The 15,446-nt window shown below is 43.4% G+C and overlaps 1 protein-coding gene across 5 annotated transcripts in view; it reads right to left on the minus strand.

The window, feature by feature from the left end:
* The window catches only part of LOC130521542 (MAM domain-containing glycosylphosphatidylinositol anchor protein 1), a 109,104-nt gene that overhangs the window by 67,816 nt on the left and 25,842 nt on the right, over window positions 1–15,446 (minus strand). For all 5 annotated transcript variants that reach the window (XM_057025161.1, XM_057025163.1, XM_057025162.1 and 2 more), the window contains exons 3-4: window positions 12,536–12,675; window positions 221–395 (exon numbers count right to left, since the gene is read on the minus strand). In XM_057025161.1, the coding sequence (XP_056881141.1) occupies window positions 221–395; window positions 12,536–12,675 (315 nt within the window). The remainder of the gene's footprint in view (window positions 1–220; window positions 396–12,535; window positions 12,676–15,446) is intronic.

Below are 15,446 nucleotides of genomic sequence, written 5' to 3' on the forward strand. Positions count from 1 at the left end.
CCCCTCTAATCTCCCGCCAATCGTTTCATCCTGTCCACAATCAGATACTCCTGGAAGCTATTCCCACCTGAAATATCATCACACAATCCAATCTGTCTTTCATCTTTCTCCCCCCAATCTTCCCATCTCTCCCCCATTGCCGCCTCTCTGATGGTGGGAATAGCTGCAGTGATAGTCGGCTGTGGTCTGGAAGTGGACCCATCTCTCTCTGCCCACTTACACTGCACATCTACGCGGATGGACTTGATGGCAGCCACCCCCACCCCGTTGTCAGCCTTGCAGTAGTAGCGGCCCCCCTGCACCCTCTGGATGCCCTCGATCCGCAGCGTCTCGTTGTAGATGGATGTTTCCTGGAACTTGTCGGATGCGCTGCCTGCCGTCTTTGTCCATCGTACCTGGACAGAAAGAAGGTTGGGGAGAAGCCATTGAATTGACAGCTCCATTACAACGTTTGTGTCTCGAATTTAAATCAGATCTGCAGTTGTTTTTTCTTCCTGATGAAAAAAAATCTGTGGACTGTAAAGTTAATGACGCTAAGCTCTTCAAGCGCAGCACTCACATCACTAAACTGGCTCTACTGAGAGTTTTGACACACTGTACGAGATACTCTATTCCACGCTTCAATTAGCGCATCAGGCCGTGGGAATGCTGCATGGCTGACAGCGACATGATACTTTCACTCCATTAATCAAACACACTCTAGCTCACATTCATGCATACTGTGTGATGTACTAAAGCCCTGAAACCCATGGAATGTTTTCTGTGTGTGTGCGTGTGTGTGTGTGTGCGCGTGTGTGCACGTGTGTGCACGTGTGTGTTCCATTAATCCCTATTAACCCGTCTGTCTGTATCAGTGAGATTATCAACCATATCCTATTGAACAGGTCAGAGAGGATAATGGACTAAAGTCCCTGATACAACTTTCACGAATGTGTGTGGGGGGTGTGTGTGTGTGTGTGTGTGCGTGCGTGCGTGCACGTTTATGTACTTTGTGGAGGTTTTGCCTTCTGGCATTATATACTTGTCAGTAACATAACGTAAAGTATCCACGTACTTAGAAATATATTTATATGCGTGTGAGTGAGGGTGTGTGTCTGTGTGTGTGTCAGAATCAGGTTCCATGGATTAGCAGATTATCGGTGTTTGTGTGTTTATTCAGCTCTGTTTGTGGGAGGGATTTACAAGAGGCAAACCGCCATTGATCAAACCAGCCAAGGTGAGCAGTGAACCAAACCCTGTATCTCCATGGTTTACTGAGTCCAAAACACATGATTGTGTGTGCGTGTGTGTGTGTGTGTGTGTGTGTGTGTGTGTGGGCACTGTTTGCTCATGTGGGTGTCTGGCCTTTTTGTCAGACAACAAACCAGAGAGGGTGAAAGTGAGCATGAAGTGTGCATCTGTGAGCTCCTGCTTTTATCCGCTCCATTCAAGGATTAAAAGATGAGTGTAAATCTTACAAACACTTGATATTTTGTTTGCCTTTAGTTTTCAGAAAAGAGCTTTTAGAGTGTTTAAATAAGTATGGATGTTTCCTAGAAACCCCGACGCCCCGACTCTGAGAAGATTAAGTCTTAAAGGTCTGAGCCTGAAAGCTGTGACAAACCAATAAACCAGAAAGAATAAGCATGTAAAGAAGGAACAACAGAGTGAAGGAGATAAGGAAAGAGTTGGGAAAGAGAGGGTCCATCTGTGACCGAGCCAGTTGGATAAGAGCAAGAGCAAGAATAAGAGGCAGAGTGAATAAAGCATCAGTCGGTGTGTTTGCATGACACTTGAAATTATCGCCTTAATCCGACTATATCTGGACAACTGAAATGCAAAGAGAACAAAAACATCTCTTGAAATCAACATGAGCATGAAGGCTAGCAAGCAGCTTCCCTGCACAATAAGCAACGTTTGCATTAGATACGAGATGAACAAAGCTGTACGATTATCTGTCTCCCTGTTGGTCTAAATGCCGGTCTGTTGTCAACTAGAAAGAGACCATAATAACATGCTGAAAAGACGCATATTGCCAACTAGTAGTGAGGAGGAGGACAGTTTCCCATCAGTTACCCAACTTTCTCCACTGCAGGTAAACTGGGACAAACTTCTGACAAGGTGCCAAAGTCCAGTTCTGATCAGAGCTGGATTAAACTGCATGTAAACTTACTGACTGCCAGCTGTCTAACTGGGATGAAAACAAAGAGAAGCGTCACTTTGAGAGTTGCTACCCCAGAAAAGCAGATAGGGTGACACAGAGAGGAGATACAGCAAATAAAGGGGTGATTGACTGAGACGCAGATGACAACTGGCCAACCAGCCGGAGGAGCGTTTACCTGCCAGGGCTTTCAAAACCATCCCGACCTTTTTCACTCTGCTGCTACACTTTTTCTTCCTTCCTCCCTGAATAGGTGTGTGACACAGCTCTATTTTTTGCCACTCTGCCCCAGCGGACTGGTCTGGATATCTTCCTGTGTCCTCGTTCTTTTCCACGTCATCTCCTCCCTGCCTAAGCCCTTTGTTCAGTCAAATGCAAACCTGTTATCAGACCTGGTTCTTGAATGCCTGCACGCTAACAGCGCACAAGAACAGAGTCAGAGTGTGTAATAATGGCTCAGGCATTCTGTTACACATTTAAAAAAGAAAAAGGGAAGAAGATTTGGGTCCACTGGGATCCAGCCTGGCATGAAACGCAGCAGGTTTCTTCAGAGCTTCCGTATCAGGCTGAGACGCTGTGAGCGGTCTAGAACATAGATGTTTCTGCAGAACAGCAACAGTGTGAAGAGGAAAAAGGCCTTGTTAACAGAGGGAAGTTGCATCCAAAGTTGCTGCAGAGGGAAATTAGAGAACAACTGTGACAATGTTTTTATTAGAGCAACATATTAGAAGCATTCAGCCTGTGGTCAATAGAGGAAGCACTAAAAGACTGACCAAAGCCCAGCAGGATAGTAACATCTCCAGTAGAGGTCACACGTCATCATCATTCACAATAGACTCACCAGTGTCGCTCCTGTGCTGAGGAACACACATTTCATCTAGAACCATTTCTATTTAGAAGCTGAACACACGATTCTGCTCAGTTCTCCAGCCGTTTGACAGGTTTCCTGTCCATATCTCATCAGCCGGTGATAAATTAGGGAGAGGAGAGGAGAGGAGAGGAGAGGAGAGGAGAGGAGAGGAGAGGAGAGGAGAGGAGAGGAGAGGAGGAGACATGTGCTTGAGAGATGAAGACAAAGGAGACATCCTGGTAGCTCAGTGGACTGCCTGTCTATCTGAATTTGTCCCCTTTTGATGGTTTCTCTGTGTTTTCAGTCACCTTTCTTTTTATCTGTCTATTGTTATTCCATAACATCTCTCATTACAGAGAGTACACATGCTTGTACTTCTTCTTTGTGAGGACTTTCACAGACATAAGACACTGCCCAGCCTCTGACTCTGACCATCCCAACTAACACCCTGACCTTGACTCTGACCTGCAGACAGTTCTAGTCCAATCTTATAACCTCATCTTAACATCCATCCATCCATCCAAACTACATTTTCTTCCAAGCTGTATTAGAAGTGCTCCATTGTCATAAATGCTTTTGCATCGGATGAGATAACTGATTCCTTAGTATTATTTTCATGGTTCTCGCATTATTAAAAATATATCAGCATCACAACTGATCTTGCAAGAACATGTGGCTGTTCCATATAATGTTTTAATCAGGTTGCTTGTCGGGCTCTCACAGCTCTCCAACCTTTTATATCACATCTCCCTAACCCACCAAGAGCTCGCTAAGCCTCCCTGCTACAATTTCTCCGACTTCTCGATGTACCGCCAGCAGAGTCGACCACACAGCTTTATCCACCCAACTGGATGACTTACTTGAATAAGCTTAAGATGGTAATCCTGTTATTGTGGAGTACTACTTGGTGCCACACGCATTAGCACGTGCACTTACACAAACATATGCAGAACCACAGAAGGGGGAGGAATATGTGTGGACATATCAGTTTTAATGGAGATGAGAATGGAGGAGAGGGAGAAGTGAGTTCAGCATCTTTGGGTCAGCTGTTATGTGTTTAACCTTCATCTCAGAGATTATCTCAATATCATGCCGCTGACATGAGCCTCAATTCTCTGCAAACTGTCACCACAGAAGTGACAGCAAATTGTCAAAGGGTCAAATCTGTTTTATGAAATCCAACTAAAGTCTTACAGAAAAGAAGCAAAAGGGGTGGACAAATAAATAAAGAACAGTTCTACGGGAAAGATGTAGTCACTTTACTATGTGATGCAGAGATGACACAGTTCAATAACTCTGACTCATGGTTATCGAACATGTTAGCTAACCTTGTCACACAGTAGTGATGCCTCATCTCACTCTGTAATATCAGATCAAGCCTGGGATGAAGTTACAGGAACTGAAATGATCCATACAAAACGTGGAGTCTTAGATTGGAGAATCTCACTTGGATTCTCACCCTCTGCCCTTGCCGACCAATTCACACGTCAATCACACGGACAAGCAGCCCTGAACTATCGGTCCATCTGTCCAAATGTCTGTTGTTCACTATGGAAAGTTTCAGTCAGGTGAAGTTTAATGCCGACGTTTCAGTCCTCATCATTATTTTTAGCCCCATTCCTTGTGTGTAATATACAGCGTGTTACCACAGCAGCAGACACCCAAGGCCCCCTCAGACAGAAACAATAGTGTTTATAATGAGCTCCAATACCAGAGCGGTACACATGTCAACAACTGTATTGTTCGTAAGATGTAATTTGATTTCCCCTTTGATCTGTTGTCCCGAACACACATACACACACACACGTCCATGTGCTCACAGACATAAGTCAGGTAGGTCTCTCCTGTTTCTGTCTCTGAAGCTTAATTTTGTGAAACAGCAGTGAAGTCTGCTAACTTTACCCAACAGACTGAGATAAGGCTCATTTATTTTAAAAGGAACTCCAAGAGCGACACCAGAGTTCGGTTGAACACAGCTTTATAATCAGGAACCGAAGGCAGACAGGACATTCCAGGGAACAGGCAAAACAGAGTCATCAGAAACAGGCAGGGTCGAAACCAGGAAAACAGGCAGGCAGGAAAACACTGGAGAGTCATGTGGAACACAGAGGACAATCTGGCAGGGAGGCAGCGTAGCGCAGGGAACTATAAGGGCTCATGATTACAGATTTGCCACAGGTGCACGGAGTGAGCGAGGACACAAGGGCGGGTTCGCCCGCAGCTGTGACACCATCTAACCATCTCTATGTACAGTAGGTGTTAACATCACTGGTTTCTTTAATAATTCCTGTATCTACTGTAACTACCAGAACCATTAGATGAAATGTTGATCACAAGATGCATATGAGCCTCCATATATTTAGTGCAGCAGATTCTCTCTCTGCTCCTCTTCTGAAAGCATTAACTAAGTGAACATCACGAAGGCTGTCTGCCTGTTCATCCTTGTGCCCTGTCTTTCCTCTCAAAAATGGTCCGTTTCCAACTGACATGCACCACCAGGACCACCAGTTTGCTCTTTGCTCACTCTCCCAGTGTCAGTGGTTTCTTTTACTGTGAAGAAAGATGTGGCTGTAGGACTATGAGTAGGACCATTTTCTTGTCTTGTCCATAAAGAAAGTAAAAAGTTATCCATCTTACTTCTCGTGTCCCTTCTTATTGTCCTTATCACCTTCTATTGCTCTCTTTTTTCTTCATGTCTTCACTCCTTTTACAAAAGGATGATTAAAAAAGAAAGCACTACAATTGTATACCCATGCCTCCTAATTCCACTATTTTCCATCTTCTTGTCTTCGATTTCCCCCACCCCATATCCTGTGAGGGGTCGGACTCGTGACCTTGTGTGCATGTAGGTCGTGTTCGCGATGAGTGCCTGTGCTGCCACCTGATCGGCCTCGCTTTCTGCCTCCGTATCGATCGTCTTCAGCTCACCCCTGAAGGACGGAAATCCAAACCCATATTCCAGATCCACCACCCCTCCACCCTCAACCCCCTCCCCATGTCTTGCTTTTCTCTTGCTCTCCCCTCTTTCCTTCGACGAATCCTTCACCTTATTCTCTCTCATGAAAACGGGCGAGCTAACAGTCGCAGCCGCACATGCTGGTCTCAAGGTTGCAATGACCAGCAGACCTATGAATAAATAATGAGGAAGTAGGAATCACTTTCAGGGAAACCATTTACTCTCCTTTTGAGTTTTTGAAGAAGCTCTGTGTGTGTGTGTGTGTGTGTGTGTGTGTGTGTGTGCGTGCGTGCGTGCGTGCGTGCGTGTATGTGTGTGCGTGCGTGCGAGACAGCTTTGTGAACAACACTATAGTGCTTTGCTAAGTGAAAGACCTGCTGCCACTGGAGCTGCCTTTAGTGATACTTGAGTCACCTTGTAGGTGACCTCTAACACAGAGGGTTTGTGTCTTAGCCTCTTGTCTCACCTCCATAAAAATAATAATAATTGATGGAGTAAATTAAGGACAGAAGAGGAAAGTAGATCTGTTGGAGTTTAGTAAAGAGTTTCATGCCAACAATAGGTACAATTTAGGAAGAAATGAGCAAAGCTGAAAATGGATGCAAGATTCTGGTGGTAAATCTTTAGCTCCAGGCTCAAAATACTTTAAAAAATGGGGACAAACATGAGGAAAACACAAGGAGCACATATGCTGGAATACTGCTATGCACTAAATGTGACAGAGACGGGGAGGGGAAGAAAGGGGGAGACACAGTTAAAACAGGTAAAGGATGTCATTGGTGAGGGGGTGGGAGAAGAGACTGTAGGGCCATTCAATAACCAATAACAAGAGTTGTGAAATTATTCAGACTGTAGACAGATTATGAATATGAGACGTAGGATTCACACACCTGGATTTCCCCCAATGCTTTGATGTCTTCCTGCATTTATACAGTACAGTTAATCTAGTGTTGGTCAGACTTTTACATTTGCAGATATGGAAAATAGAATGCATAAGAGATAAAGTCACAAAATACCAGCAGCAACAGCAGCCTTTAGTCTTTAACTTGTAGAATGTAACTTGTATCCTGTAGCCTAATCTTCAGATCTCCCTGCAGTCGACCAGACCAGAGTTGAAATCAGAATGATCAGAGATCAGATTACTCCCACTTTTGTTTTTTTTACTTTATGGTAGTGTCAACAGTGTCATGACACCAACACAACTATGTGCCAGAAATCACGACACACATGTCTGCATACTTGATGCAGAAGACATTTTTGGTTCCTGTTTTACTTTCTCCAAAAAGGAGACTAAAAGCAGATACCAGCATGAGCCCAGTCTCCTCCTTCCCCCCCTCATCATTGCTCAGAACTTTGTATTGGCCTGCAGCTTTCCGCAGACAAAAGGCATTCAAGTCTTCTGGCTGTTTTGCTATTATTTATGGACGCACTCCAGTTTGAAGACAATGTCCTGTCCTGTTTTCAGCTGACGATCATTTCAGGCGTCGCTGATAAACGCGCACACAGCCACATTCTAACTTCATATTTTATTTATGAAATAAGTTTGGTTGTATTTGTGGATCCCGACTGTGGTGAAGACACGTGTCCCAAATTCTGTCGAAGATCACAAGAATATGATGTACGAGGTCTGAAAAGTGGGTTTTTTTCTGTCATTTTTAATAGGAAAAACTCATTTAGCTTCCTAAAGCAACCCATCCTTCTGGTGAGGTGACCAGACACTGGGCAGCAGAGTCTGATCACCTCACCAGAAGGATGATCGAATCTCAGAATGTCAGTTTAGTCCAATAGATGGCTGCTCGGGCTCTGATTGAGGATTTCTCCCATCCTCTATTAAAACTGATTGTCTACCTTTGCCAGAGGAATTTAATCATTGTTTTACTCTTTCCAAAGCTGTTTCTTCCTCTTTGCCTCTTTTCCCTCAGGTCTTTGTTGTCATTCCTTCATTCTCTCCTTCAGAAATCTGTCATTATTTTCTGGGTGCTCCTCGTGCTTGCCTCCTCCTCTTCAGACTGATTGATCTTCATTTGTTTGTATTTCTCCTACTTCAGCTGTGACTATAGTCTGAAGCTGCTCAACAAACGGCAGATGTTTGCTGCAGATGTTTCCAGGTGTGGCTGGACAATATAACAAAGACCTTCTGTTTATGCTTAGATCATAGCAAAGATGTAGCAAAAAAAATCAGTGAAACAACAGAAAAATCTGTGTGGAAGAGGAGCCGTAAGGATAGATGAAGGAGAGCTAAGGTGACAGAGATCAGGTTGTCAATGCAGCCCATACAGCACACTGGAAACTCTGTAAGCCCAAAGGGACCCGATGCTGCAGCGTGCTGCTCCAGCAGAACAGACTGGGGCCGAGGTCACAAACAGATTATGTCTCCTTATGTTGGAGTTTTGTGTTTTCCAATGACAACCTTCTCTATCCACTCTAGTTCTTCTGCAACAGTCATTTTAGCAGCTTTGCTGTGTTGGTGAGAAGGAAACACAGCAAACTAATGGACAATTCAAGGTTGCAAAGTCTGCAAAAATCAATGCAAACGCTTAACATGTTCTCAAGTGTCTTGAAAAAAGAGAGGATCTGAAAACAGCCTTGTGCTGTCTTCTTCATTCTGATGAAGCCAACTCTGAGGCAATGCCAGCGCTCCTACTGGTCAGATTCATCTTCCCAGGACGTTTGCACTTGTGCTGGAGGGAAACCTTGTGATTGAATTCCCGGCTGACACATCCATCACAGATTTCCTTTGTGGATGTGAGCAAGCCTGACAACACCTGGATGGGTCTGAGAGATGGGTCTGGATATCACCTGATACCCGTCAAAAATATGATGAATGCTTAAAGACACGTCAGAAACAACCAGAGTTTCCTGTGTGATGCTGAATAAACGGAGTAAATTGAGATTAGGTTGCTCCTGATTTTGTTAGTTCATCATAAAGACTTTAAGTCTTAAAGTAAGTTTCACAGAACAAAAATTATATGAGACAGAAAATTTTGATGTATCAAGGACTTCATACCTTCACAATAGTCTTTTCAATATTGTAATATTAGTATTTTGGAATCTTTGTTCCTAATAAGGCTGTTTTTCCTGCTTGTGTGGGGGGGGGGGGGTCAGACTCTGTTTCTGTAAAGCATCAGCTGACAATTAGGACTGAAACAGTTGCTGGATAAACAAAGTTGAGCTGAACTGATCTGAATGGCCTTTAATGTTGATTTGCTGCTGAATACTTATTATTCTTTTACAAGGGCTCTGGTAATTGTTGTTGATCTCAGAGCCCATCAAGGGCCGTAGCCCATAATTTCTCCACACCAGGAACCATTAAATTCCACTGTGATCTGGAGAACATCAACTCCACACAGAAGAACCCAGTAAAGAATAATGCACTGTCATTCTAACAATTTATTCACCTGGGCTTAAAAAAATGAGGCATAAAATCTTTTCTCTGTCAACTGGACTGGGTTTCTTCAGTTGACAGAGAAAACTACCTTGGATACAATGACCTGGATGACTGAGAATTTACACAGACATAAAATCTTTAATGTAAATATGTGTGTGTGTGTGTGTGTGTGTGTGTGTGTGAGTGTGAGTGTGAGAGAGCAGGTTATCTAGCCGCCTGTTTATCAGTCTGTCCTCATCATTAGTGCTCATCACTCTCTATCACCTGTTATCAGTCCATCTTCCTCCTGCACAATCTTTGATCACCTGACGTCTATTACACACTTGTTACACTAGTTTAGTTGTAACATCTCATCTCAGCGTCACACAATACGATATTCTGATTTGCAGAATTTTTCCTCTATAATCTAAATAAGTTACAAGATCAACTGCATTTGGTGCTTCAGTGATTGTAAACAGAACATTTGACCCAGAATATGTTGTGTGTAATGTAATACAGATGACTGACAGAAAGCTGTGAATAACTGTAATTAGGGACATTTGGAGCTGAGCCAATAAATCAGAAGATTGTTCTTTTCCTCTCAACAGTACAAAGTTATTTTATTTAAACAGTTAAACTGTCTAAAACGTAAAACTGTCTAAACTGTAAAAAGGAGCCTGAGCTTGAGAACTTTTCAAGACCTGAATATTGCTCAAGCATATGTTGTGCCCCCACACTGAAAAGTGACCAGTGACCCGGATGTGACCTTATGGACATCACATCAAAAATGTGTTATTAATCATTAGAATTGTCAGAGTTTCATGACTCCACTGGCAGAATGTCGATCATCAAACATGTGTGACCTTTGACCAAAAATGTGAAAATTACTGGAACTACTTACTGTCTGCTGCCTATTTGTGTCTGACATACGCGCGCACACACACATGTGCACTCACGCACACACACACGAACACCCACACACACAGTTTCATCGCCAAAGGCAGCACAAGCTTTGCTTCTACACACGTGATATACATTTAACATGTATATCTACTTCTTTTAGGCTGCACCTACTTAGCCAGACAGACAGCTGGATAGATAAATGAGGGAGAAATGACAGATGCAGTTACATTTACATGATTCAGTGTAATTAAATATTTCAGCTATGCACAAACCATTAATGTGCAAAATTACTAGTAAACACACACACACACACACACACACACACACACACACACACATTGATACACTGGTGAGCATAAACAGAAGAAAACAAGATCCAGACACAGTTTTATTTATGTTGATGTGATGCTAGTGGACATGCACCCCGCAAGGAACACTGCTTTTCTCACCTCACACGCCCACACGAGTACACACAAAACACACAAACCCTCCGAAGTCACCTCAGTTCATTTTACATCTCAATCTGTGAGATCACATGCTGAGACCCTGGTCCAAGCTGCTTCACTGGAGGTCAACCAAGGAAACCAGATGTGTGGAGCATGTGTGTGACTGAATGTTTGGTGTGTACGTGTGTGTGTGTCTATAATTTACAAAGACACAGTGTATTTTCACAAATGTGCGTTGTTTAAATAAAATCTATAAAATCAGCATCACGTTTTGAGAGGTCTGCTCACGGTTTATTTACCTGAACCTAAGACCAGGTCATTGAACTGACTCTTTAGGATAAAACATGAGGAGAACTCAGCCTTCTGGATGGGATACATCACTCCTTCAGATTTCAGGTTGTATTTCATCTTCTGCATGTTGACACATTACATCTTTGACCAAACTAATGAGACAACATGACCATGTCCAGCCAATATGAGCCCAAATGCTGGGACAAATAGTTGTTCTATAGTTAGCAGGCAGAGAACAAGATCTTCCAGGGTGGTGTTTTGTTCTGGAGGTGTCTGCTTGGGAAAACATCCCACTGATTTTATCTGTGAAGGCTATATCACCCTCCAAGAGCAACTTTCCCCCCCATTAATCTGGTGGAAGGAAACTGCTTCTTATTCCCAGTCAGGGGCACTGGAGCTAATCCCAGTTGAGACCATGCATTGATTCAATTGCAGATGCAGATAGATAACAGCTAGCAAGGCTTTATCATATATTTTAATTGGTGACGTCTCAGCAGGAATGTGAATCATCTGACTCCAGCTCTCACCACCTCCACCACCACCACCACCGTTTTAGCAGCTTCTATACATGTGTGCTGCTCCACTTGCTGGTCAAGGACCAGTTGGGGTTGGTACTTTTGACAGTTTAGGTCAACTCGAGGTTTTTGCTCTGGGAATAATATGACTTTTATTGTGTGTTTTTTCTAAGAACTTCATTCTGATTTTATCATGACTGCTGGTTGTGGGTGGAATCAGCAGTTAACACAAATACGATAATCATGTTACACACTTAATCGTTATCTTTTATAACAAATCAATTACATGTGAATGTGGTATTGTTTTGAGTGTGCGTATATGAACCAAGGAGGTTGCAAAATAATGTATTTAATGCTATGACAAACACACATTAGCACTTCTGTCTGACATGTGTTCTGTCTGACATGTGTTATCTTCCACCACCATCATCATCATCATCATCATCATCAAGTCTAACGCTAACTCTAACCCTAATAACAACCTCAACCCTATTCTCAGTTTGATCTTAAAACTCAGCCTTATTCTTGCAACACACATGTAGATCCATGAGTCACGGCTTCTGGGTCCATCCTCCCATATATCCATCCCTGGCCCTCTTACTTGCTTCCGTGATCTCACACTGACGCGGTTGTGCAAGAGCAAGGACAGCCCATAAGATTCACAGAAGCGTTGGTGCATTATAACATCTTGATATAACCCAGGGCTTTGCTATATTTGTGTCAGGAAAATGAAGACAGATGCATCCCAGATCTCTTACAATTCAGCAAAGCTAAAGGGATGAAATGTCTTTTCTTTTTGGAGGAAGGTGAACACAAGAGCTCATCAGACGTTTCTGAAGATGCCATTTTCAACAGGAACATGGATTCTGTTGGGCAACAACAGCAATGGATACTTCAAATGCATGAATCAGCCAGATTTATAACCTCAACTATCACGTAGGAGTCCAGGTTGAACAAAACGTACATTTCAGAGTGTTGGTCAGAACAACTACAGCTAACCTACCTGCTGGCTGAGTGAGAGAGGATTCAACACCAATAAGAGGGAAAGGGTCAGGCTGGGAGCTTACCTGTGGTCGCGGGTGCCCCTTAACAATACACTGAAGCACGAGCGTGTATCCTTCTTTGATGGTGTAGATCCTCTCACTGATGTTATCATCATTGACGTTACATGCTGCGCCTGAGTGCACAATCTGGGCGTTGGCAGGAGCTGTGGGTGAGAAGAAACACAGCGCAGGTTTAGCAACACCTCTGGAGCAGGACAAAGACAATTCTCTTGTTAGTGCTCAAGTGATGGTGATATCAGGACCGATGACTTTGATAGAAGGTAACATGTCTGACATGTCGATGGTGGCAAATCTTTGAGGAAAATTATGTTAAGCAGTTTACTGGTGTTGAACAGTCCATTTGTTGTAAACACAATATGTGACAGCAACAGTCCAACAAATCAAGAGCTCTCAGAACCAAATAGCTTTGTTGACATTAAGTTCCAGTTTGATGGCTCAGTCAAATGAATGTGATAAATGTGTGTTCCCAAAGAATTTTCATGCTGACAATAAAATACTTCCACAATTTTCTTATTTCACAGTAATTTAAGATAATACTCTCTGACAAACAAACACCAGAGAACTAATCAGCAACTTTCTTTTTCTACTTCATTTTGACTGAAAATCTGAAAGCTGAAGCTCCGTTTTTCCACAAGCAAAAGAGCAGAGAGTAAATCACTAAATCACCTACATATAACTGAGTATTCAGATCTGGGTTTTATTTTTGCAAAAAGGACAGGATGGGGAAATAGCAAGTGACAGATGCACCATGGGAGATCCACAGCATGAGGACAACTACAGTATTTGACTCTGCGCTGACCCACAGGGAGGATGTGTTGCGTGCAAGCAGCCTCTAATAATGTTGCCTCCCATCCTCCCATATACAGACAGACAGAGAAACAACAGGTGAGGAGGAAAAAGGCCTGGGAGCAGCGTGGAACCCCAGAGAGAGTGAGAGAGAGAGGTGCAGGGATGACAGGGACAGCTGTGTAATTAGCATCAGTTCACAGGGGGAACATATTTTCATTGAGCTCTGCAGATGCTGTCGCTGGGCAGACAGGAAGGAAGTGACCCACGCTAAACTTTAACCACATCCGAAGCAACAAATTAAAAGTCCGAGTTGTCGACAAACCACTGGAAGAGTTCGCGGCAGAGCTGCAGGTGGAGAAAAACAAGAAGAGAGCAGCTCCATCGGTGTCTTCTAGGAGGTGTGCGGTTTCCAGTATGTCTTTACACCAGCTCACGGCTGAGTAACTGCAGGGTTCAGCTCTTGATTCATTCTATTGACTCAAAAGTCAACTGTGCAAACCAAATACATCATTAAAATATTTACACAAGAAAAACAATAAAGAAATCGAATGTTGTGAAACTTAAATTATGCTAGCAAGGATGGAAAAAGAGAAGGAAATAAAGAGGAGCTAGTTTACATCTTAGAACAACTGAGCAACTGAGCAATTCCTCCCTTTTACACTGTCCACTAACCAGTTCCTGATTTTTCTTGCACTCCTCATTCTCACTATTCTGTCTGTCTCTCCATCTGTCTGTCTAGGAGATTTGATTGAGAACCAATTCCATTTTCAATGAGGACCTGCTTTTTCTCTCTACGTAACATGTTTGCTGACTATGGTGATTGTTTTAACATGTAAATCTTGCCAACTTCGTACTTTGCAAAATATCTGACCTCACAACATTAAGAGCACTGTGGATGTACCCTCCTGGGGTCTGGAGGTGTGGTGGGACACATCAGGAATATGTGAAACTGATAGAGACGGTGAATAATTGTCTCTTATTGGTGTGTCGGCAATAGTTTGCCTCTCCAGAGAGGGAGGGAGGTCGGACAGAGCGGCTCCTCTGTCTGCTCTCGCCTCCGGCAGCTTGGCTGCTTCGGCTGTCTGTTCAGCTCCAGAAAGAGAGGCTGAGAGGAAGGAGGGGGACATAAAGGCAAGAGAGGGAGGCAGGGGGAAGATGCGTTGGATAGGGAGAGGAAAACGTCAGAAAAACAAAAATAAACTTAAAGAAATGAGGGAAAACTTGCAGAGGCGAGCGGAAGGTTGAAAAGACAGTACAGTGAGAAGAGAGACACTACAGAGAAGATCCGTCCAACCGAGATTTTTATGAGGTCCTATTAATGAGCCTGTGGACATGTGGAGAAGGACACATAAAGACAAAAGATGAGAGAGACTGACAGCAAGACCAGAGGCACAAAGAAGGTTCCCTGTAAGTGAAAGAACACATATCAAACCAGGCAATGATGCGAATGTATAAAGAGGGTTTCACCTAAAACTCCTCTCTCCTCACTCTATGTCTGTTACGGCGCAGCCAGAACACACACCCACACAACAGACAAACAGAATTCCAGGGTTAATCAAAGGAATAAAGTTTATGTAGAGAGTTTTTATGTTGTGGGTTCTAAATGGAGACCTAAAAATCTCTTAACGGTCAAACATCCACGAAAACACACAGGCTGTGTGTCAATGGGTCTGGTGTAAAATTCTGCTGGATCTGTTAGCGTTTCCTCACCGAGCGCTCTATCATCAACCAGCTAATGAGTTCTACACATCCCAAATGCTCAAACATGGAGGCTCTCCTTTTACAGTAGAACCAGCTCCAGATGAAAACAGGCCTTTAACTAAAGTGGCTGCAGACTTTGTGATGCCACATCGGCCACGTCCACATGCGCGACTTCCTCACCTGCTCAGTAGCGGCCAATGAGTGTGGGGAGAAGAAGAGAAGATCCCAGCGAGGCTGAGCTGATGGTAGCTGGGACATGTCATAAAACACTGAGGAAATGTCACAGCGCACTAATGTGATGAATGTGATTAGGCCTAACTCCTGTAATGACCTTATGCAGAATGCCATAATCAGAAACCAGCATTTGGAAGGTGGATGATCCTATTTGGTTTATGTTAGAGTGATGAAATAATGGTGACACTGC

This window comes from Takifugu flavidus, chromosome 2 (assembly GCF_003711565.1).
Source record: "Takifugu flavidus isolate HTHZ2018 chromosome 2, ASM371156v2, whole genome shotgun sequence".
NCBI classification, from domain to species: Eukaryota; Metazoa; Chordata; class Actinopteri; order Tetraodontiformes; family Tetraodontidae; genus Takifugu; species Takifugu flavidus.